This window comes from Colius striatus, chromosome 3 (genome assembly GCF_028858725.1).
Source record: "Colius striatus isolate bColStr4 chromosome 3, bColStr4.1.hap1, whole genome shotgun sequence".
NCBI lineage: Eukaryota > Metazoa > Chordata > Aves > Coliiformes > Coliidae > Colius > Colius striatus.
This window is the reverse complement of record NC_084761.1, coordinates 15,553,083-15,576,373: the sequence shown is the minus strand read 5'-3', so window position 1 is coordinate 15,576,373 and position 23,291 is coordinate 15,553,083. Positions and strand designations below refer to the sequence as shown.

General features: G+C 64.2%; 1 protein-coding gene across 1 annotated transcript; it reads right to left on the bottom strand.

The window, feature by feature from the left end:
* Positions 1 to 208: 208 nt before the first annotated feature.
* Positions 209 to 22,870, bottom strand: MYO15A (myosin XVA). The gene is made up of 64 exons (XM_061992096.1): positions 19,877 to 22,870; positions 18,905 to 18,987; positions 18,616 to 18,679; positions 18,400 to 18,509; positions 18,143 to 18,217; positions 17,829 to 17,919; positions 17,699 to 17,704; positions 17,278 to 17,381; positions 16,945 to 17,008; positions 16,746 to 16,859; positions 16,388 to 16,549; positions 16,175 to 16,288; positions 16,008 to 16,066; positions 15,670 to 15,793; positions 15,482 to 15,577; positions 15,260 to 15,391; positions 14,699 to 14,824; positions 14,447 to 14,524; positions 13,921 to 14,075; positions 13,725 to 13,770; positions 13,486 to 13,610; positions 13,118 to 13,235; positions 12,858 to 13,033; positions 12,706 to 12,790; positions 12,471 to 12,524; positions 12,204 to 12,285; positions 11,993 to 12,123; positions 11,174 to 11,269; positions 10,848 to 11,083; positions 10,178 to 10,356; positions 9,988 to 10,060; positions 9,611 to 9,802; positions 9,375 to 9,454; positions 9,175 to 9,263; positions 8,960 to 9,080; positions 8,733 to 8,794; positions 8,534 to 8,597; positions 8,295 to 8,433; positions 7,847 to 7,937; positions 7,666 to 7,762; positions 7,300 to 7,421; positions 7,114 to 7,173; positions 6,848 to 6,923; positions 6,364 to 6,479; positions 6,164 to 6,282; positions 5,939 to 6,080; positions 5,555 to 5,666; positions 5,368 to 5,442; positions 4,758 to 4,963; positions 4,553 to 4,686; positions 4,409 to 4,475; positions 4,176 to 4,248; positions 3,869 to 3,942; positions 3,694 to 3,776; positions 3,384 to 3,514; positions 3,148 to 3,242; positions 2,699 to 2,776; positions 2,226 to 2,322; positions 1,977 to 2,137; positions 1,748 to 1,881; positions 1,535 to 1,668; positions 840 to 973; positions 399 to 539; positions 209 to 310 (listed from the first exon to the last, which is right to left on the bottom strand). The coding sequence occupies exons 1-64, from the start codon at positions 22,868 to 22,870 to the stop codon at positions 209 to 211; spliced, it is 9,753 nt and encodes a 3,250-aa protein (XP_061848080.1).
* Between the last annotated feature and the right edge of the window lie 421 nt (positions 22,871 to 23,291).

Sequence of the window (23,291 nt, the reverse complement as noted above, 5' to 3'; positions counted from 1 at the left end):
CGGAAGGGGAAACTGAGGCACGGCACGCAGCAACCGCCCCCGTGGCACCGAGAGCAGCACAAAACCGTGGACACGAGTTGGGCCAGGCTCACGGGCGTGTATAAAACCTCCAGAACCGAGCAGCGCAGAGGGGCCGGCAACCAGCGTCCAGGCTGGGACCCCGGTGCTCGGCGCGGGCCCTGCGGCAGCGGTGGGGTCGGTGGTGGGCTCAGAGCAGGGTGATCTCACTGGGCGGCAGCGTCAGCCTCTTCTCCCGGGCGCCCAGCAGCATCTCCATGTGCGCGGCCACCACGCGGCACAGCTCCAGGCCCTGACGGGGGAGGACACACCATTGGTGGCCGTGCCATCACCGCAGGAGCCCTGGCAGGGCCTGTCCCCCCGCCCCACGCGTCCCCTACCTGCTCCAGCTGCAGCTGGGTGATGCCCTGGGCCAGGAGGTCACCCAGCGTGATCTCCACGTAGGGGTAGCTGGATCCGGCCGTGGGACGCTGTGTCCGCGTCGACTGGATCTCTTTCAGCGAGAACTTGGCGATGGGCTCCTGTGGGGGACGGGTTTGGGTTGGGGTGGCCCGCGTGCCCCGGGGACCCCAGCAAGGGGACCAAGGACCAGAGCGAGTGCAGACAGGAGCAGGGCAGAGGTGGCCACTGGTGCAGCACCCCACACACAGGCTGAACACGGGCAGGCAGACTGGGCCTGACGGGGCCAAACCTGGGGACTCTGTCTCCTTTAGAGAGGGATGCCACCCCTCACCTGCTGTTACACGCTGCCACCTGGCTTGGAGCAGAGAGGCCAGGTGGTGCCTGTGGGATCCCATGCCTCCCCCAACCCCCCCACCTACGTGGGTCTCCTTGCTGAGGAAGTTGAGGCCGTTTTGGTTGACAGCCAGGATGCAGGGTGAAACGATGGCATTGTTGCTGCAGCTCTGGATGTAGAAGAAGGATGAGCCAAACATGGGGTAGGCACTCAGCAGCCCTGTGAGGCAGAGGACAGGGTCTCAGCACTTGCTGCCACTCTCTTGTGTCTGAGCATCAGGGTGACTCACACCCACGAGGACTCTGCCAAAGGTCCCATCTAGCCCCGTGCTTGGCAGGAGCCAGGTCAACTCCCACAGCCTTGCACCACATGAGGGTGAAGAATAGGATTGCAGTCTGCTGGGAAAGCGGGTGGCTGAGCATGAGGCCTGGGAGCAGCCTGCCTTGCTGCTTTTGCCCTGCCACTGCAGTCCTGAACCCCATGTGCAGCACCCTGAGCTCCACACAGGGCCAAGATCTGCCTGACCCAGTGAGCCACCCAGCAGCATCACATCCCAGGCAGCAACTCTTCTTTGTTAGCATCACATCTCCAAAATTATTGCCTCCTGGGCAGCATTGTATCCCCAGCAGCCTCATGTCTCCTGCAGCCTCACAAACTCAGCAGCCTCATATCCCCATCAGGACGTCATCCCCAGCAGCACTGCATCATCAGCATCGTGTCCTGCTTAGCACAGCCTCCCCAGTTGCATCATCTCCCTGCCATTGTCCTGTGCCTGCTCACCCAGGAACTGTGCCCTGGCCTGGTGGGTGCTGAGTGCCTGAGCTTGCTGCATGTGCTGGGTCACCATCTGCAGCCAGGACTGTGCCTTCAGCAGGCGGAAAAGCTGTGGGGGGATGTAGTCCTGCACCTCCCGCCTGTGGGGAGACACTGGTCAGGTCTCACACCCCACGGGATGTGTGTGTGTGTGTCCTGACCCCCTGCCCCTGGCCATACGCTGTGGGGAGGTGGTGGTGGTCCTTGGCTCGGTGCTGGAGGGCAGCCAGCTTGGCCACCTGCGGGAAGTGGTGCTCTCCCGGCCTCGCGGGCGGCAGGATGGTGAACAGACCCTTGAGGTAGTCGGGGAGCACCTGAGGGGTACAGAGCACAGGGACATGGCTTGGGGACAGGCCATGCTCCTGGGGGGACACAGGGAGATGGCCTCAAGGTGCAAGTCTGTCCCAACCTGGTTGTAGTGGACAGTGACATAGAGCTCGTTGTCAAACTTGAGGGGCTGGCTCCAGACCACGCGGCGGCACCAGAAGTTGTAGCTGGCATCCCGGCGCTCGGTCTCCGCGGCCACATCCAGGACGTATTCCCGGCGTGTCAGTGGCCGCACGCTCTGCCCTGCACCGCCCCAGGAGCCTGAGCATGGCTACCACCCTGCCCAGCACCCGCCGGCAGCACAGTCGTCCTGGCCCCAACAGCCCCTCACCTCTCTCAGTCACCACAAAGAGGATGTACTCGTCAAAAGCCTCTGGGTGCTGCAGCCCCATCTCACAGCATAGCTCCTCGATCACGTCCAGAACCACCTTGGCATGGGGACAGGCATAAGGGACACTGCCACATGTCCCAGAGCCATGTGCCAGGCCACCAAGTGGTCCTGCATTGAGGCTTATCCCACGTGGCCACCAAGGAAGGGATCTCCCTTGAAAAAAGTCCCCTGGCTCAGGAACAGTAGGGGTGCTGGCTCTGCTAAAGCAGCTCCTGAGCTCCAGGACACCCTTGTGTGTTCTTCCCAACGTGCACCGAGCACCCTGAAGTGTGCACAACCCCTAGCCTGGAAAGGCAGCCCCAGGTGCCTGCTGGCATCCTGCAGGAAGGTCGTCAGCCCTTCCTCAAACCCACACCCCGAGAGCACCCACAACTGGGGGTCACCAGGAGCCTAGGGTGTCCCCTCTGACTCACCGAGCATGTCTTGATCTTGAGGTGCCTTTCGATGCCGCCAGGCAGGAGGAAGAGCTGGCGCTTGGCACTGCGTCCAGCCTGCATGGGCAGCACACAGTTGGGGTGCAGGGGGGCCCTTTGTACACTAGACTCCACACTAAAGGGTGCCCTTTTCACCCCAAATCTCCAAGCTATCCCTTGGGGACCATCCCATGGGGATCATCCTGTATCTTGACCATTCTACCCAGGTGGGCCATCATGCCCCCCACCCCACCTGCACAGAGTTGTGTCCCTGCCAGGGAAAGCTCTGGGTACCCTCCAAGTGGTGCCCCAAGAAAGGACTGGGGGAGGATTGGCTCAGCCCTAGGGCACTGTGTGGGGTGCATCCCCAGCCCATGGATCTCAAGGATCTCAAGCTGGCATCAGCCCTTCCCTGCAGCCCACAGGCACCCATAAGCACCCAGCCTCACCACCATGGCCCTGAGCTCCATGCTGCTGGGGAAGAGGCTGCGGCCGCCGAACTGCAGGGTTTTCCGCAGGTTTTGCTCGCAGGCTTTGGCGATGCCTGGTGGGGACAGGGACCAGGGGGAGGGCCGGGACTGAGCCACCACGCTGGCTCTGCAGAAGCACCTCCTGATCCCTGGGACACCCCTGAGTGTCCCTTTCCACCACACACCCAGCACCCTGAAGTGTGCACAGCCCTTACCTTGGAAAGGCAGCTCCGGGTGCCTGCTGGCACGCTGCAGGAAGGCTGTGAGGAAAGGCCTGAGCACCTCTGAGCACTTGTGGTAGGCAGCGAGGATGTAGAGCAGCCTCCAGCCCTTCTGACAGCTGTCCCTGCCAGGGAGAGTCAGGGCTGAGACCCCGGCGAAAGCCACGATGCCCACGGTGGCTGTGCCCAGGGCAGCAGCACAGTCTGCTGCGAGGATACGGTCCCTGAGTCTCCCCCCATGGCAGGGACACAGGTGTCCCCAGCGCCAGCCACTGCTGTCCTGGCCAGGGCAGGTGGCACTCACGGCTTGGCGCTGGTGTTGTTGGTAATCTGCTTGATGATCTGGCAGTACACCTCATCCTGCAGGACCTCGTGCTCCGCACATAGCTGGGAAAGAGGCACAGCATACTCTGCGGCTGGGGACAGCCCCAGCTGCCATTCCTGCCCAGGCCACCCCCAAGGCCCAGTGGGGGATTTACCTTGAGGATGGTGCAGATGGCATCCAGCTCTGTTTGTCCCCGCAGAGGGTGGTCACCCATGAACTTCATCACAGCTGGGGATGACAAAGCCACATGGTGACACAGCTCACCCTGTCCCTTCCCCAGAGACATGCTCCCGTGGGTGTGGACAACATCCTGGGCATTTGGGGCACTGGGACTGGAGGAGTTAAACTTCCCCAGACTATCCTATCTGCCCACTCAGGTCTTGCTCCCACCCTCTTCCAAGGATGGGGCTGGGGATGGCCACTGGGGCAGGGGGATAGGGTGTTTGTGGCCCCCACCTTACCTTGGAAAGCCTCAACGGCCAGTTTGTTGATGCTACTGTCTGCAAATTCGATGAGTGACTCCTGGATGGGGGTCTGGGGATGGGGAGAGAGGGTCAGCTCCTGGGATCAGCCAGAGGGATGGGCTAGGTGTTGGGGTAGCATTGAGGGAGCTCCCAAGCACAACAGGACCTCAGGGGAAGCTGCAGCTGCCAGCAGGGCAGGGGCACACAGGGGGAACCCCGCTTCTCCGTACCTTGGTGAACGTCAGCATCTCCAGCACATCGGGCACGTCCCTTTTGGCCTTCATCCCACAGGAGTCCCTGGGAGAGGGATGAGGGAATGGGTGGGCATGGGTGCCCCTGCTGTGGGGTGGCCTTGTCCCACTGCAGCCACTCACGTGGTCTCACGCCGTGCGGTGCGGAAGTACCGCCGGGCAAAGGCTGACATGGAGCAGATCCCTGAGCCGTCCCCAAGCCGCTCAGCACCGTCTCCCTCTGGCCCCTGCGCAGAGGCCGTGCTGCCCGGAGCTGCCTGTGGAGTGGGGAGGTGGGCACCGGGCACAGCTGGCACCGTGCTGGCAGCCACCCTGGGCCTGCACCCACCTCGGTTTTACGGTCCAGCTCCTGGGCCACAGCGGTGGAGGCGACGGCCATGGCCACAGCCGCTGAAGCCACCACCTTGCCCTGCTTGTCCTTGGGCTCCTCCTTCCTCTCCGCTGGCAAATGGACAAAGTCAGGCGCTGCGACGGGTTGGACACAGTCGGTGGGGAAGAGCCCCGACCTGCCGTGGATGGCCCCGAACTTCCACCCTGCACCAGGCAGACAGCAGGGATGGCCTCAGGCTGGCAGCCCTGGGGATCACCCCCTAAAAAGCCTCTGCTGACTCCCTCCTGCCCCCTGCACTCTGAGCCCTTTCCAAGGAGTCTGGCTGCAGGTTTTGGCAGGAAACAGCTGTCGTTTGGGATTGCTCAAGGTAAGGGCACAGACCAGGACTCACAAAGCCTGCAGAGACATGGGGCAGCAAGCACCCAGTGCCACTGAGGCTGGGAACCACCAGGGAGCATACCCCTGTGTCAGCCAAAAAGAGCCCAAACCATCCCGCTGAGGGGTGACAGAGGCAGGACCCTGCCTCACGCCCCAGCCTTAGGAGGCAACACAGCTCAAGGCAGTGCACACAGACCAGGGACTCGCAAGGGGACAGCATGGCACCCACCAAAATCCTGGGTGCCTGTCTTCAGATCCTCCAGGTACACCACCTTCTTGCGGACCACGCAGCCATAGTAGTGGTCTGTGGGGACATCATGGGCACACAGAGTGTAACGGGATGCGAAGACAAAGCCATCAGTCCTGCCACCCTCACTGGAGGCGTTTTGGCGTGGGGGGCTGGAAAGTGTGCTGACCTCTCTCAGGGCACTCCAGCGACTGTAGGTGGATGATATCCCCTTTGTGGAAGCTGAGCTGGCCCTTGTCCTCCGGGCTGTAATTCCTCACGGCCACCACGTACTGGGAGTCCTGGGTGCAGGGGTGCACTGGCACAGCCCATGCATGCAGGCACACGCAGGCACACTCATGCACACTCATGCACAGCCTCATTCCACTCAGCACTGGGACTTGAAGCACCCACAGCTGCAGGACCAATCCAGGGCCCCCCCCTGCCAAGCCCTCATCAGCCCAAACAGAGTCCCATTCGCAAGATCCCCTCCATTGCCCAGCTCAGCTCCCCAAACACAGGCACGCAGGCAAGACTTGACCCCCAGGACATGCCCCCAGATACCCCCCCACACCTTCCTGAGCTCCGTGATGAAGTGGTCAACCATGGCCTTGACCTGAGGAGCTTTGGGTGAGAAGAGGATGAGCTTCTCGCTGCTCAGGTTGAACTCCAGCATGTTCCTGGATGGAGTGGTCACGAAGAGCAAGTCGGCGTAGCTGTGTCAGGGAAAGGGGAGGCTGAAGTACCCAGCACCAACAGCACCCATCCCACCCCAAATACCTGGGCTCCTCGCCCCTACCTGTACGTCCGCAGCACCCGCAGCTGCTCCCCGGGGACGTTGCTGCCCTTCAGCAGCCGCAGCAGCTTGATGCCGGTGTGGGACACGGCCAGGATCTGCACGGCTGTCCCCACGCTGCCCTGTGGGCCGGATGCTGCTCAGCCTGGGGGCACGGGGCTGCTGTGACCCCACACTGACCTGACCTGTGGCCAGACCCTCACCGTGGCGGGGAAGAGGCGTGAGAAATACACCTCACAGCCATCACGGGCGGCAGCGATGATCTCCCTCTTGACGCTCTCGGTGGCCACAGGGCTGAAGGAGTCCAGCTTGTTTTCCACTGCGGGAGAAATACCCCCTGGTGAACATCACTCCTTCCACAGGAAGGATCTGGACACAGGGTTCACAGCCAGAGCAGGGATGCTAATCCCCTTCCCAAGCCTAGTAGGACCGTGATGTAGAGACAGGAGTTCTCCTGTCAGCAATCTTGGCTGAGACCAGACACAACTCATGACTTTGTGGAGCACCAAATGATAGGACAGAGAAAAACTACCCTGGCTTTAAGCAGAGCTTGTTGTGGCTTGGGGATGTCCAGGAGATGTAGAGGGGCACTGGAGCAGCTGGGTATGAGCCCCCCAAGTTTGTGCCCACACAGTGTGAGACCCCAGCCCAGGAGCAGCAGGACACAGGAGCGTGGGTGACAGTTACCAAAGAGGGATTTCAAGCGGAGCCGCTCCTCCTGACTGATCCGGATGCAAGTGTCGGACAGTGTGTCATTGAAGATCTGGGGAAGGGGGTGAGGAGCAGTGGGGCCATGCAGAGGGAGCCGTGTGCCCCTCAGCCCCTCTGCCCTGCACCTCAGCAGGGGAAGATGGGGTGATCATGGTGGGATGAGTAAACCATCACCTTGGTGAGGGGATACTCCAGCACCCAGGGGACCCCGGGGTGGCTGCGTGGCCAGCTGGATCACTCACCTGCCGGAAGATGAGGTCGAGCAGCAGTGGGTTGTTGATGCTGTCCTTGGGGTAGAAAACCTGCCAGGAGGGAGACCAGTCTGGCATCGCCCACCTTTGCGTGGCATCGAGCTCAGCAAAAAGCCCCCTTTGTCCCCATAGCACCGTGACACCTGCCTATCCCCATCCCCCTGTGCCCCCCCACACCTCCTTGCGGATGTATATTTTCCAGGGCACATTGTGGTAGGTGTAGAAGTCCTCACTGCAGCTCCGGTGCAGCTGGGTCTGGACCTGCTGCCCCTCAGATGGGAGCTCCCGTGAGACAGAGACTGCAAAAGGATGGAAAGCTCTGCACATCCCAGGGAGAAACACCACCTGGGGAAACTGAGGCACGGGCCCCAGCAATGAGGGCAGAGAAGGTTCAGCTGGGCACAGTGGTTATCCCATAAGGATGCTGGAGAGCCAGACCCGTGCCCAGCCACACCAGGCATCAGCCGGTGCCATGAGGGAAAGTGAGGTGCCCCACTCCACCCTGCCCCCCCCCACCAATGCCACGGCTCTGCCCTGTGATACCTGGGGGCCGTGTGGCCACCAGATGCCCCGTTGGTGCTCGCAGCTGGTACCTGCTGCTGGTGACTGGCTTCACTGTGGCCACCATCTCCTTGGCCCCCTGCAAAGCAGAGAGTGGGCTGAGGTCAGGGCTGGTGGCTCCCCCAGGCTGGCATGGGAGGCACAGGGCTGGCCACATCCCTACCACAGACACTGGCACCCGGGCTGCTGAGAGCTGCTCCTTCAGGATCTGCATGGCTTCCTCATGGGGATCCAGCTTCTTGCCAAAGAGCTTGCTGCAGAGACAGTAGCCCACATCATCTGTATCCTCACATCACCTGTGCCACATATCATCTGCATCCCGGTGTCACCTGCACCCCGGCATCACCTGTATCCTGCATCACCTGCACCCCAGCATCACCTTCACCCTGGCACTGGTTGCACTCTGGCATTGCCTGCACCTTGGCATCAGTGGCACCTCCAGCATTCACCTGTACCCCAGCAACACCTACACACTGCCACCTGCATCCTGGCGTCACCAGCACCCCCAGCATCGCCTGCACCCCAGCACTGCTTGTGCCCTGGCACCAGGGCCAGCACATGGACCGGGAGACAGGACAAGCCCACGGCTCGGCCGGGGCCAGGGTGGCTACCTGTGGGGCTGGGCGCCGCGCGGGGCCGGCTGGCACTGCCGGATGATGTTGCGGATGTCGTGCGTGGGCCGTGGGAAGTGCTCCGAGTTGAGCCGGGAATGTCGCACCAGCTCGCCCGGCCAGCGCCGGCCCACGGGAGCTGCGGGGCCAAGCACATGGCTCAGGGAGGATCAAGCACTGCCCTCAAACTTGGGGCACAGCTCGGTGCCACGAATCCCCTTTGCACTGGGACCTCTTACCGGCTTTCTGCGAGTAGGGCCGGGGCTGAGGGGCGTGGGCTGGTGTCCTCTCTGCTGCTCTGCCCTGCAAAAGACACCACACTGCGACCATCCAGCACCCCTCAGGCTGCCCTCATCCCCAGAGACCTGCCCGTTACAGCTGCCTCACAGCACAGGCAGGGCCTGACCCCTGCTAGCCCCCCGGCTCTGCCCCACTGACCGGGGACCCAGGCGGCTGGTGGGCATCTGCCCGCCACTGCGAGGACGGGACTGGCTCCGCTCCTGCCATGGCAAGGGAAAAGAGCTCAGACGGGGCATCCCGCACCCCACACCAGGGCAGCAGGGCTGCGGGGTGCAGGGATGTCCTCCACAGTGGGGACCAGGGATCAGATGAGGAAACTAAGGCATAGAGCCGGGCCAGACCGCAGCAGTGCTCGGGGTGCTCACCCCTCGGCTGACGCGTCTCCGCAGCTCCGGCGCCTCCGCTCCGCTCGGCATCATTGTCCCCGCCTCCCACGCCACCTCCTCCCTTCATCCTCTGTGACAGGACGGCCGGCTTCTCCAGCTCCTGGGCCACAGGCGTCAGGGGAGGGAGGCCGAGACACCTGCACCCCCAAAACACCAGAGTGCCTCTGCCCCGGGCAGGGGAACGCCCCACTCACCCCATTGCCATAGGACAGCACGGGGTCGAAGAGGCTGTCCAGGTACCGGTCCAGACCCTTCTGGCCACGCGGTTCCCCAAATTCTCCATCTGCCGAGGAACGAGATGAGCTGCCACCTGTGAGGCTTCACCGGCACGGCAGAGCCTCACCGGCACGGCCCCACAGGCAGCTCCGTGGGCCAAGGGGGGATGGTGCCCTACCATGGGGGTGGTACGCCTCCATGGATGGCAGCGTGGGGGCTTTCACGGCCGGGGGAGGAGGCACTTCATCCAAATCCAAGCTGTGTCCCAGCACCCTGCAGAGAGGGTCATCGTGCACCCACTGGGTACCAGATCCTCCCCAGGAGGACCCACACTGCTGCCAGCGTTGAGCCAGCCAGCTGCCGGCATTTCCCCCAGCCCCACAGCAGGCGTCCCATCCCTGCCCGGGTACCTACACCCGGCTGTCCCTGCCATGGCTCACGGCCCCCTCCCATGCGACGAGGAAGCAGGACTTCTGTTTGGGGAAGCCCCGGAGCAGCTCGAGGTCAGAGATGAGATCCAGGACATAGTCGTGGCCAGCCAGCTCAGCCCACCTGGCACCCGCCTTCATGGCCACAGACCAGCCACGCCAGCCCTCCGCCAGTCCCCTGCCAACAGGGGAATGCTGGGGACGGGCATGGGCTGCGAGCAGTGCCCCGACCCTATGGGTACACCCTGCCCATGAGCCAGGCATCCCACTTCCCAGATCGTGGAGTCACTTGAAATGGCCCCAGGATGACACTGGCGCCCCATGCTCGCCCCACTGGGTAAGGAGTGCCAGTCCAGCAGGTACCTGTGCTTCAGGACATCCCCTGCCAGGTCCTCGCCTGTGCTCCAGGAGTGGACAGGGCAGGAGAACTGGTCACCTGCGGAGGGATAGGCATTGAATGAGCCTTGCCGGTCCCCTCCTGCCCATGAGGGTGGCAGCGTGGCCAAGCCATGCCCAGCCCTCACTGCCACCGTCACCCCACACCGCCCCACACCATTGAAGCAGTGGAGGAGCAGCGCCATGCTGGCTTGCTGCCGGTTCGCCGTCCACTCCAGCAGCGAGGGCGGGTAGGTGCGGGCGGCCGCGGTGCCCAGCTGTGAGCGTGCCATGGCCTGCATCAGCTTGCGCTGGCACACTGCTTTGTATCCGGCGAAGGCGTAGTCAGAGACGAACCTGTGCAGAAGGGAGGATGCTGCAGGAGGCACCCCCAAGCTGGCCAGAGGGTCCCCGGATGGGTCTGAACATAATCCCTGGGTACGTGTGCCAGGCTGGCTCAAGGGATCCTGGAGAAACCTGAGCATAATCCCAGGGTACATGTGCCAAGCTGGCCCTCAGGGACCATGAGCACCCCCAGGGACCTCAGAGCCCAGAGGGACCTGGGCAGCATCCCCAGGCACATGTGCCAGGCTGGCCCCAGGGACCACAGATAGACTCAGTGCATGCCTGAAAGGACCTCGGTAGTATCCCTGGCCATGTGTGCCAGGCTGGCTCAAGGGATCCTGGAAGGATTGGTGGGACCTGGGCAGCATCCTTGGGCACATCCACGCTGCTGGCCCGCAGAAACCCTGGAGAGCCCCAGCAGTGTCCCCAGGCACAAGTGCCAAGCTATGCCTGTGGGTCCCAGCCAGTCACGGTGCCCGTCCCTGTGCCCAGCCCCCACTCACTTGAGCAGGTACTTGTCGAAGGCAGTCGAAGGAGGGAAGGCACTGAGGCAGGTGGCCAGCAGCAGCCAGCCCCGCTCCTCGTTGTTGACGTTGGTGTTACGCCAGACCTGGTTGGCAGCTTGTGCCAGGAGCTCATCCCGCAGCCCTGGCACCGACAGCCCCTTCTGCACGATGTAGTTGCCGAAGAGGGTCTCCTGGGAGCCACCCAGCCCCGGGTCCCCCATGAACCGCAGGATCTGCCGTGAGGACAGCGAGGTCCTTCCTCTGACCCCAGGCAGGGAGTGGGCAGGGGACCGTGATGCTGGACCCCGTGATGTCCCACTTACCAGCTGGAAGAGGCTAAGAGCCTCGTGGCACAGCTCCTCATCCAGCCGGGTAAGGGGGGCTGCCAGAGGGGCCGTCAGCATTCCAAATGCTGGTTCCTGCGGTGACACCCGCACCCGTGGCTACCTGGGCCCGGGAGACAGCCTCGGGCCGTGAGTGGCCAGCCCCACGGCACTGAGCATGGCGATGATGCTGGATGGGGACTATGAGGCTGCGACAGGGCTGGGGTGTAGGATGGGACCGCAGCCTCCCAGAAGCTGGGCAGGGACAGGCTCGGGCTGTGCTGGCAGCACCAGAGATGCCAGCACCTCGGCGAGGCCGAGAGCAGGATCTGGCCCCAGTGTTGTCGTTCGGGATTTTAGGGACTGGGAAACACGCGGCAAAAATAAGGGGCGAGGAGGAGGAAGAGGGCAAAGCAACCGCGGATGGGGCTGGGGTCCCGGGAGTAAAGCGACCTGGTCTCCCGCCCCAGCGTTGCCGAATCTGCCCCGCGTCAGGCGTCCAGGAGGGCTCGGCGGGTCTCTCTCCGATAACCTCAGCGGGGTCCCCCCGGCCTCTGGAGACGACAGGAACCCACGGGGAGGGAGGGAGGCAGCAGCCGGCTCCCTGCAGCACCGCGGCCGCTCCGGATCCGGCCCCTCTCGCGCCTCGCGCCGCCCCCGGGGCCGAAGCCGGGGCAGAGCCCGGTGGGATGATGCGGGGACCTGCCGCGGGACCCTGAACCTAAACCGCTCCACCACGACCGGGGCGCCGAGGACTCCCCAAAAGCTGTCTGCCCGCGGGGCAGGTTCCCCGCCGCCGGCCCGCGCCGCCCGCCTTACCTGGAAGTGGCCCCGCACGTACTTGGCCATGGGGTAGTCGTTGATGTCGAGCGGGAGGGTGAGCTGGGAGTCGGGCTGCAGTGCTGGGGGTGGCACTAGGACCACGCAGCCGGCGTTCACCTCCCGGGCGGCTACGGCACAGCGGGCAGCTACGGCACGGCCGTGGAGATGGGGATGCGGGGCCGGGAGCAGTGCCGGCGGCACCTCTCACCTGCAGCAGCCTCCAGCAGCCCCATCAGCTCGGCTGGGATCTCCAGGTGGGTGACGTCCACCACCTCCCTCCTCGTCAGCTCCTGCCGGCGCAGCACAGGGGTGCGCCCGCTTGCCGCGCTGCTTCCCTCCCCAGCGCCCGCCGGTGTCTCGGCCGTGGGCGCGGGGACACGCGAGCGCGCGGCAGGGACGAGGGCACGCAACACGGGTCGCAGGTGCATCACGCGTGCATGCTCCTCGCCAGCACCGCACGCCCGCCCCCCCCTACCTGCTTCATCCTCTCCTTTTCCTCCTCGGCCCGCCGGCGGGCATCTTCCTTCCTCTGCAAGCAGAGCAGCCGTGCTGGGGCACCAGTTCCCTCCCCGCTCCGGGGTGCCATTGTCCCCTCGGCATCACCAGCCTTTCACCCCAAAGAGGCGCTGTCCATGCCCCACGGGGCACGGAGGAGGTGGTGGGGATGGGGTCTAGGGGGTCCCTCCAGGGTGTGCCAGTCCCCGTCTCACCTTCAGGTACCTCCGGCGGTTCACATAGATGTGCACCAACGACCTGAACTTGATGAGCGTGCGTCGCATGCGCCGGTACCGCCGCCTGCGGGAGGGCACCCGTCACCCTCTGCCACCCTCCGCTGCCCCCCCGCCACCCCCAGGACCCCCACCTGGCCAGGTAGCCCCGCGCCCGGGTCTGCAGGAGGACGATCTTTCTGCGGAGGGAGCGGAAGCGCCTCTTGATGAAGAAGGTGCGAGCGTAGCGCTGGAGCGTGAGCGCGGCCAGGTGGTGGGCACGGGCTCGCTTGCTCTCCAGCGCCTGGTACAGCTGCTCCTTCAGGAAGAGCTGGGAGGGGACAAAATGCCGTGAGCCCCCGTCTCAGCCGCCTTCCCTCAGGGTAGCCAGGACCCTGGCCGGGACGGCTGGTACCTTGCTGACACCGACGTAGTACATGCTGGGGCTGACGGGGCAGAGGCTCCTCAGCATCTCCACACAGTTGGCTCCATTGGGAATGACGTTGGACCACATGTCAACGAGGCAGCGGTACCTGGGCAAACCCACCATACTGTCACCGTCACTGTCACTGTGTGAGACCCCACCGGGACATCGGCACAGCCCCTCCCTGCAGCAGTGAGCACGGTGCCTGGGAAAGCAGCTTCTGCTGCTGTGCACCAAAACAGGGGCTCCCAGCTCCCGCCATGGGGGAACCCCGAGTCAAACGCTGTGCCCTAAAACATCCACAAGCTCTGTGCTCGCCCCTCGCTGGGACAGTGGGGTGGGATCCAACTCCCAGGCACCTGTCAATGAAGACGAGGAAGGGGATGCGGATGGGGAAGCCTTCCTTGCGGATGCGGATGGTCTCCAGGATCCCTGAATACCGCAGCTGGCTGCTCACCACGTCAGCCTCAAACAGCCCTGGCTCCTGGGGAGGAGATGAGAAGCCTCGGTGGGCGTGCGGGCAGACCCCTCCCTACACAGACGAGGGCAGACACCACCAGCACCACCGTGGGTAGGAACCCCCTGAGACAGTTCTCACCTTCTTGTTGTTGGGTTTGAGACAGCGCACAAAGAAGGGATTGCACCTGCATCAGAGACATCTCATCGGTCACAGGGGACAGGGGACAAAGCCAGCCAAGCCACCTCAGGCTCAAGGATGGCGGTCACCCTGCTCCCGCCAGCTCGGTGTGTGGCCTGGCTGCCCACCCTGCCCTGCTGCCTTGGCCAGCCCTGACCTCTCCATCTTTTCCACCAGCTCCAGGAGCGATTGCTGGAACCGGGCGGCCACAGTGGGGGCCTTGTACCGCCGTGTCCTCGTGCTGCTCCTCCTGACCAGGCTCCTCTGCCGGGCCAATACCTGGGCATGGCCGAAGAAGAGGTTGGCCACCACCTTGGGAAAGATGGAAGGGTTAGGGAGAAGGAAGGTGGCCAGGGTGGCACATTCCTCCTTGTTCCTTTCCCCAGCCTGGCTGCTGCCTTTTTGCCCAGCATCAAGTGAGTCTTGTCCTCTATTTGTGGTTGGATTCCCCAGATGGAGATGGGGAAGCACAAGAGCATCCCAAATGCCCATTTGTGCCAATGCTTGAGGGATCAAAGCACAGAGGACTCCGTGGGAAGATGGCACAGAACAGACATATCTTCCTGCTCCTTGTCCTCCTGGGCTTCACCAGCCGTGGAGGACACGAAAAGTGTGTATGGACGGGGCTATCTGTGCCCAGTGCCCCTCCAGCACTGCAGAGCCAGGGCTGGGCAGGGCCCTACCTTGGTCCTGCTGCTGATGAACAGGTCCAGCACGTCCTGACGGACCTGGTCATAGTTTTTATCCAAAAACTTGTGAACCTGGCAAAAAGTGAAATCTCAGGATGAGGAGTCTGACAACACAACGGCAGGAGGTGAGGAGCTCCATCCTGGGATGGAGAGCCCCCAGCCAGACCCCTTGGTGCAGGCTCAACTCCTTAAACCTCCTCTTTAACCCCCGTCAGACCCCCAGCCGGGCATCCCACTGCCACACACCTGGTAGGTCACCTTCCCCGCATAGTGCTTGATGGTGAACTCGGGCAGCGGCATCTTTGGTTTGGTGTACAGTGGGTTCGTCCCATGGTGGTAGTGACACTTCTGGAGGAATGTGTGGTCAGTGGCCTGGGGATAGACATAGGAGTAAGATGTAGGCTGGATGGTTTGCCAGCCCCAGGGTTGCAGGCATCAGGGTGGGGACGCCTGAACAACCAGCCAGTCCCTGCTCTCAGCTCTGCCACCAAGCAGCCATGTGGTCATGGGCATCTGCTGCTCCGTGCCTCAGTTTCCCCATCAGCAGAGAAGGTGCAACCCCCTCTGCTCTTTTATAGGGCAAATGAGAAGGGGGTTCAGTAATTCCAACAGAAGTAAGTCTTCTGGGTGAAGCTGCTGCAGTGGCTCTGACCTGGGATCTCCTGGGGCTTGTCCAGCCCAGAGAAACCAGGAGGATCACCCAGGTTGCTCAGGACAGCCCAGCAATGGAGCAGTCCTGGGTTGTGGTGTCACCTCAGGCATGGTGACCACCCAGTGCTGCCACCTTGGCAGTCAGCAGCCCCTCACCTGGGGGAAGCAGCTCTGATCATCCAGGATCCGCAGGATGCCGTAGGGCTTCTGGGAAATGAGGTCGATGCAGGGCTGATTGTCGCTGAAGGGGATCTCCTTCCACTCAATCTGCTCCCGGAGGTACTCCTCCTGTGGGGCCGGCACCCGGTCAGCCTCTCGCTCCCAGCCCCACGATGATGCTGGCACAGGACAGAGCCTGGCACTGCTCACCAGCCCCACCTGCTCCTCCTGGAAGACGATCCTGTTGAAGAAGAACTGCAGGCACTCGTTGGCGTAGTTGATGCACAGCTGCTCGAAGCTGTTGAAGTTGAGGTCCTGTGAGAGGGAAGTTCCACAGCGCCTCAGACCCCACAGCCCCAGGGACAGCGGGGGGTTGGGGGGATGGAGCCAGGAGGGATCCTGCTCACCTCAAAGCCGTAGATGTCCAGGATGGCGATGGAGAGGGCCTCCTGTCGCGGGTACACCAGCTTGTTGATGCGGTCCGTGAGCCAGCCGAAGAGCAGGGCGTAGAGGGTCTTGGCAATGGCATCCCTGGAGAGTTGAGATGAGAAGAGTGATGGAGCTCTGACACAGACCCCCACCACGCATCACAGCCCCACATCGTGCCTTTGGGGCTGCAGTTTGAATAACCAGAGATCCTAATCTGCACCAGGGGACCTGCCCATCTCCTTTCCCAGCCTGGCATCTCACCCTCTCCCTGGGGTCCAGGCCCCCACCTCGCAGCACGGCTCCCCCTTCCCTCTACCTGGCATCCACAGCACTTTCGACGGTCAGAGGGGTAAATATCTTCTCCCGCAGTGTTTCCTGGTTGGGGTACACAAAGCCACCGGTGTGACAGAGTCTCAGCACCACCAGCTGTGGTCTTTGGGGACCAGGGATCCCCATCCCTGCCTGTGGCCCCCCAGCACTCACCGTCACCTTGAAGGTGATGGCTTTCTGCAGGCCCTCCGGGGAGACCTGCAGCAGCTCAGCCACGGTCCGGATCTCGGCAGCGCTCACCACTGTGGCGATCTCCTGGCAGTCAGTCTGCGGGACACGGTGAGGCAGTGGGACCCAGGGACACCCCCCACTCTGCCACATCCCAAATCAGGCCCGAGGAGCATGGCTGGGCTCCACTCAGGCTACCTCATGTTTCTCAAAGTAGACGTTGCCCAGATGGAGGACGGAGGAGAGGATGCGGAAGATGCTGTTCTGCTCCTCCACGCTGAAGCTCAGCACCTCCATGGTGTTCAGCAGCCGACGGAAATCCTCCGCGTCGTCCTTGCCGGGGATCTCACAGTTCCCACCCTGGCAGGGACCCCTCAGTGCCATCAGTGAGTGGGGGGCAGCACCCATGGAGGGGGGAACAGTGACACCCTGCCCTGAGCAACCTCCCCATCCCCACACTGAATCCATAAGGACTCAGGAACCCACCGGCGCCCCGAGCTTGGCCAGGCCCCCGAAAAGCAGGCAGCACGGGGGGCTTGGGCAGGGGGTGGGCTACCTGGTTCAGGTAGTAGTAGGTCTCGGCGCCCTGCAGGAAGTAGCGCTGCCGCTGCTGGGCTGGCAGCCCTGCCAGCATCTCGTAGAAGATGTGGTAGTTGCGCTCAGTCTTGGCCTGGGGAGCAGAGGACCAAGGTGTGATGGGGATGGCAGAGAGGGCAGCATCAGGCGACGGAGCCTGGGACCCCCTCATCTCCCACCTGGAAGACCACACGGGACTTCTCCAGCAGGTACTGCGAGGTTATGGCACCGCAGATCAAGCCGCTGCAGGGGCAAGAGCGGGCGCTGGGCTGGCAACCTTGTCTCAGGCAGAGGCTGTGCCCCTCACCCTCACCATGGTGTCCACCCCTGCCCCAGCGCTGCCCTCAGCACACGGCAAACCTGTGCCCAAGACATTCCTTTTCCCCCACCAAGGTTCAATCCCAAAAGCATCCCCATCTGCCTCCCAGGGCTGAGGGCAGCTTGGCAGCTCCTGCAGGGTGGACACAGGGCGTACGGGTGCCCACACACGGGGGTTGCTCAGCATTACTTACTCTTCCAGAAAGATTTCCACGAATTTCCCAAACCTGCTGGAATTGTCATTCCTCACGGTTTTGGCGTTGCCGAAGGATTCCAGCAAGGGGGTCGCCTCCAGGATCTGCCACAGGGATGGGGAAAGATGGGGGGTCATCCTGGACACTCCAACACACCATGGGCTGTCCCGCAGTTGGGGGACTCCCTTTGTCACCCTGCCACACTCCCCACCACCTCCTGCCCCACACAGTCACCCATGGGTGCCATAATTTGACATGTTGCATGAGGGTTTGGGAGAATGTGAGGACTCCAATGCAGGTGCATGCACCGAACTCCTGTTGCCCACCCTGCTGTCCCCTCACAGCTGGGGTGAGGTGGCAGAGATGCCACCATGATGCTCAGTCCCTTTGAACCATCCCAACCCACGTGTCCCCCAGATACCTCTATCTGCCATGGTCCAGTTGGAAGCGTGGGGACAAGGAGAAGAGCCATGAGCAAGGGATGTAGGGGGGAGCATGGGGATGTGGGATGAGGGGACACAGCCAGGGACGTCTCAAGGGCAGCAGCCTACCTGCGGGGCAGGGCTGCGTTTCTGGCTCACAGCTGCCAAGTAGCGCAGGATCAGTTTGGTGGCTTCTGTCTTCCCCGAGCCGCTCTCCCCACTGAAATGCAGAGGGGACAAATGGCCCAGGCCATCACCAGATGAGCAGGGGGCTGGGAGGTTGTGCTCACCCCAGACCCACCCAGCACTCCATCCCCACGGGTACCCATAGGCCCCATGATGGGGCCAGGTTGTCAGCAGCACCCTGCAAGTGATAATCAATGAGGGCAGCACTGATTAGAGGCCATCCTAGGGGGCTAGACGTCGGGGCAGCTGTGTCCCACCTGATGATGATACACTGGTTGTGTTTGGCATCCATCACTTTGGAGTAGGCGACGTTTGCGATAGCAAAGAGGTGCCTGGTGGGGGGAAGCAGATGTGGGGAGTGCAGTGCCACATCACCCTGGCACAGGGGACACCCGCTACGTCCTGAGCATTCACACACAGGGACACAACCGCTCCTGGGACCACCCAGGGGCTGCTTTAGGAGTCAGGGGTGGGTGCCAGCATTTTTTAGGGGAAAAGATGCCCTGATACTCACGGTGGGTTCTCACCCAGGGCTCTGCCTTCGTACTGCAGCACCTGATCCGTGCCGTAGATGTTGTAGAGCCGGTATGGGTTCACTGACACCAGGATGCTGCCGATGTAGGTCTGTGTGAGAGCGAGGGTTGGGGCTGGAAGCTTGTGGAGGGTGAAAAATCCCCCCCAGGAGCCCACGTCTGGGTGTTCAGGGGACACTGTGCACCCCTAAGCTTACGTAGATGAGCTGACGCTCAAACCGTGTCCGGATGTTGCTCAGCACTGCAGCCTCCTGGAGGTCCCTGGCATGGAGCAGAGGCTGTGACAGGGGGTGGCAGAGGGACAGGAGACATCCCCAAGCATGTCCCCAGTATCCCCAGCCCCAGGAGGCTGGAGTGGACCCCATCTCAGGATGGGATTGGGTGAGAGCAGTGGGGTCAGGAGGTGCCTGGGGGGGGAGGTTGCAGCCCCGTAGGCCCCTGTGGCACTGGGTCACGGCAGATGGTGAAGGGGACGGGGACACTCACTCCAGCTGGGTCATGTCCTCCAGCCCGTCCTCCTCCTGTGGCTCCTGGTACCGCATGATGGGCAGGCTGCACAGCGACTGCATCTGCACAGAACAAACCAGACCAGCTCCCTCTATGGCAGGGCTGTGCCAGCCTCCTCAGGGGTCCCACCTGCTCTCCACCAACATCCCAAAACCACCAGCTGTGACCCGAAACTGGGAAGCCTGCAGCCAGTTATGGCAGGAACCCTGTACAAGCATCCCGTTGCCCCGAAACAGGAGCCCCGGTAAGAGCGTCATGTACCCGGGGAGAGCAGCAGCACTGGAAAGAGGGATGTGGGGCCACCAAGGCGTCCTTGGAGACTGTCCCAGGACAGGCTGATCCTGGAGAATCCCAGCCTCACTCACCGTGAACCCAACAGGCAAAGGTGGCTGTGCCACTCCCGCCACAGCATCCTGCAGTTCACCCACACCCCTCACGGGGGCTGCAGGGGGTGGGCGATGGAGACCCGGAGGCGGGGTGGCATCTCTGAGGGAGATGGTGGAAGGGGGCTGCCGTGGGGGCTGAGCCGTTGGGACTAGGGGCTGCTCCCCATAGCCAAGCACAGAGGTGCCGGGGGGCAGGTGGCATTCGGGAGCCCTTGCTGGCGGACGGCCAGGAAAGCGGACACCGGCCAGGTCAGCGTGCCGCCCACCCCAGCCCGAGATCGGATCTCAGCATTTCCATACGCCGGAGTCAAGTGTCCCCGAGAGGCCCATGCACGGAGGGTACACACAACGAGCAATAACCGCCCCTTCCACCCTTCTCCCCTCGGCAGGACCCCCACCAGCGCACCCACAGCCGCTTGCCCCCCGCCCCGGGCGCTGCACTCCCCCGGCACCGGCGGCTCGGTGCCCCGGTGAGCCGGTAGCCACCTCAACACGCCGTCCCCGCACAGGTGCCGCCGGGTTGCCCCCACGCCGGCCCCCGCGGTGGGCTCCCCGCCGGCGTTACCTTGGTGCGCCAGGGCTGCTTGGTGCCCAGGTACCCGTCTGCCCAGGGGTGCCGGTCCCGCCAGCCGCCCGCCGGCGAGCGCTGGCTCAGGTATCGGGCGATGTCGACTCCTCGCTGGCTCGCCCACCGCCGGCCGCGCTGGGTGGGCTGCGGGGGGGGAACCTGCTCGGTCGTCCAGACGTCGGGCATCTCCCGCACCCGCACGACGTGCTGCGTGGACCAGTGCTGCTTGTACATGTGGGACGCCCGCCGGAAGGAGCCCAACCTCTGCACCTGCGGCGTCACCACCGCGTAGCGGCCCGCGCCCTCCTCCCCGGCCGCCCCGTCGCGCTCCACGGCCTCCGCCGGCCCTGGGCCACGAACGCTGCGGCGGAGAGTGGCCGGGGAGCCGGGGGATTGGCCGCGGGGGGCCGGGAAAGCGGCACGACGCTGCGGTGAGGGGCTCCGGTTGCCGCGTGAGATGGAGGAAAGGACGGGGCGGCCGGTGTCGGCCCAGCCCCGCTGCCCCGACGGTGGGCTCGGTGATCTGCGGGTGCTCCCGTCCCGCTGGGATGGGCGTCGGAGCGACGAGGGCGAGTGGGAGGAGGGACGGCGGGTGGGCGGCGGGGATGCGGGGGCTTTGGTGCGGGCTATGCTGTCCACAAGCAGCGACGCCAGCGACTGCCCCACGGAGCGTCCCGGGGAGGGGCTGCGGGCCCCCGCCGCCGCGGGAGGACGGGAGGTCATCCCGGCAAGGGGCTGCCCGATACGCTGGATGAAGGTTTTGGGAGTGCCAGGCGCGGGGCTGGGCGGGGGGGGCACGCCGGTGAGACCCCGTACGGCACCCTGCCAGGGGGACAGCTCCCCATCCCAGGAGGGACCGGGGCGGCCGAGGCGGCGGCTGCCGGGGCGGGAGGTCGGCGCCAGGAAGGGGGTCCTCTGCAGCGGCTTCACGGCCTTGGTGGGAGGCTCGGGAAGCCGGGGCCAGGCCTGGGGGAGCGGCAGCCCGGGGGGGCTACTCCGCCGCGACGGTCGTGGGGACAAGGGTCTCCCCGACCCCGCCGCGGGCATCCCCAAACGCCTCCCCACTGGCCCCGGGGAGCGGGGGGCGGGCGGCGGCGTGGCGGGCGGCTCGGGGCCGAGGCGCCGGAAGCTGGCGCCCAGGGACTGGGATCGCCGCGGCCCCTCGCCCCGCACGCTGCCGGGCCGCTGCCGGGCCGGCGGCGATGGGGAGCGCGCGGGGTTGGCGAAGGGGTTGCGGAGCGACGGCCGCCGCGCAGCGCCCGGCTCCCGCGGAGGCGGCTGCCCCCACGGCCCCGCCGCTGCGGAAGGGTCCCTGGCCAGAGATGGCCGCGGCGCAGGGTCCCGGCTCCCCGAGCCGGCGCTCTCCATCCCCGCCAGCCTGGGGCCAGAGCGCCTGTAGGAGGGCTGCGGGGTTCGGGGCTCCCGAATTCCCCCCCCGCCCCGCGGTGGGCGGCTGTGGGGCTGTGAGAGGGAGCGCTGGAGGAACTGCCCCAGAGGGCTCCCGCACACCCGCGCTGCCGAAAGCCGGCGTCCCGCGGCTGCCGTGGGGCCGGGGGCTGCCGCCGGCGGCTCGTACTCATCGTAGTCGTCTTCGTCGTGGGCGGCAGGCAGGTGTGGGGAGGGCAGGAGGGGGACGTCCAGGCGATCCCTGCCAAAAAGCTTGACCTGGGGCCGAGGAAAGAGCCTGAATTTCCTATTGAGGGAGAGTTTGGAGGAGAGCGTCTCCCGCATGCCCCGGAGCGAGGAGGCGTTGAGGATGGAGAAGGGGTATTCCCCATTCTCCTCCTCCTCGTCCTCCCACTCCTCGGGCTCCTCAGCTTCCGTGATCTCCTCCAGGCCCAGGGCGTAGGGGTTGCAGGAGGACTGGGCGTGCGGTGCCCATCCCGCCTCGCTGTACTGGATGCGATGCTCGGGGTACTCATCCCCAGAGTACCCCTCAGCAAGAGGGTCTCCAAAGTCCTCATAGGGGTCCCCCCTGTAGCCGAAGTGACCCACTGCCTCCTCTCCGTACTCGGGGTCACTGCTGTAAGGGTCATAGAGAGCTGAGGGGGACCCACCACCGAATGGCCCCTCCTCCTCGAGCTCTGCATAGCTGTAAGGGTGTGCCGGGGGGTCACCATCATCCCAAAACCCATCATAGAAGCCGTATTCCTCCTCTGCCTCATAGCCAGGGTAGTCAGCGTAGGGGCTCAGCACCGTGTCCTCAAAGTCATACTCTGTCGGGTAGGCTGGGTTTGGGATGTAGCCTTCCTCCTCCTCAGCGTAGCCATGCTGGGGGCCATAGGCCCCATTCTCCTCTTCGGTGTAGTCACGCCAGGGCCTGTAGGCTCCATCCTCAGCATAGCCATGCTGGAGGCCGTAGGCTCCACCTTCCTCCTTGGTGTAGCCATGCCGGGGGCCATAGACTCCATTTTCCTTCTTGGCGTAGGTACGGCGGGAGCCATAGGCTCCATCCTCCTCCTTGGCGTAGCCACGGCGGCGGCTGTAGGCTCCATCCTCCTCCTCAGCCCACCCGTAGCGCGGCAGCGGCGGCTTCGTGGGCGCGTGCATGGAGTGCCGCCGGGACGAGCGCCGTATGGTGCTGCCAGGCCTCTCCTGCCCGTGCCGCGCGGCGCCGGCAGCCAACAGCTCACTGCCGCCGGGGATCCGCTTCATGTTGGCCCGGTGCCTGAGGATCTCGTCTTCCGCAGGGAACGGCAGCTTCCTGGCACCGATACGGGAGAGCCAGGCCGCGTCGGCCGCGCGGACACCCCCCGTCAGCCGTCCCCGCCGGGAGAGCACCTTCCTGGCCAGCCAGCCCGTGGCAGCGGCCGCCTTGCTCAGCACCTGCGCCCGTGGCTTGAATTTCCTTTCCGGGCGCCGGCGGAAGAGGGACGCGCCATCCTCTGGCACCTGCCCGCCCCGCCGCAGCAGCAGGAAGGACGGCTTGTCCGGCGGGGAGCTCTTGGCTTCCTCCTTCCGCTTCTTGCCCACACGCTTGAAGCGAACCATCAGGTTGGAGGTGGATTTGAGCACGGCCTTGTTCTTCTTCTTCTTCCTCTTCTTGGTGCTCTGCTTCTGCAGCCCCCAGAAGAAGCGGGACGTGTTCTTGAACTGCCCCTTCTTGGGCCGGCGCAACCCCAGCTTCTTGAAGCCCAGGAAGAGCTTGGAGGTGCTGCGGAGGCTGCGCTTCGCCCGGGCCTTCGGCGCCGCTGCCTCTACCTCCTCGGACGGGCCGGGCTCTGCGGATGCTTTGGGCTGGCCCTTGGCCTCCGTGCCCTTGGTCCCTTTCTTCTTCTTGGCATTGTCGGTTGTCAGCCCCATCACCAGCTTGGAGGGGCCTTTCAGGTTCTTCTTGGCCGACTCAGCATTGCTCTCTCCCTCCTCTTCCTCCTCCAGTTGCACCTTCTTCCCTCGGCCTGGCTTCTTTGCC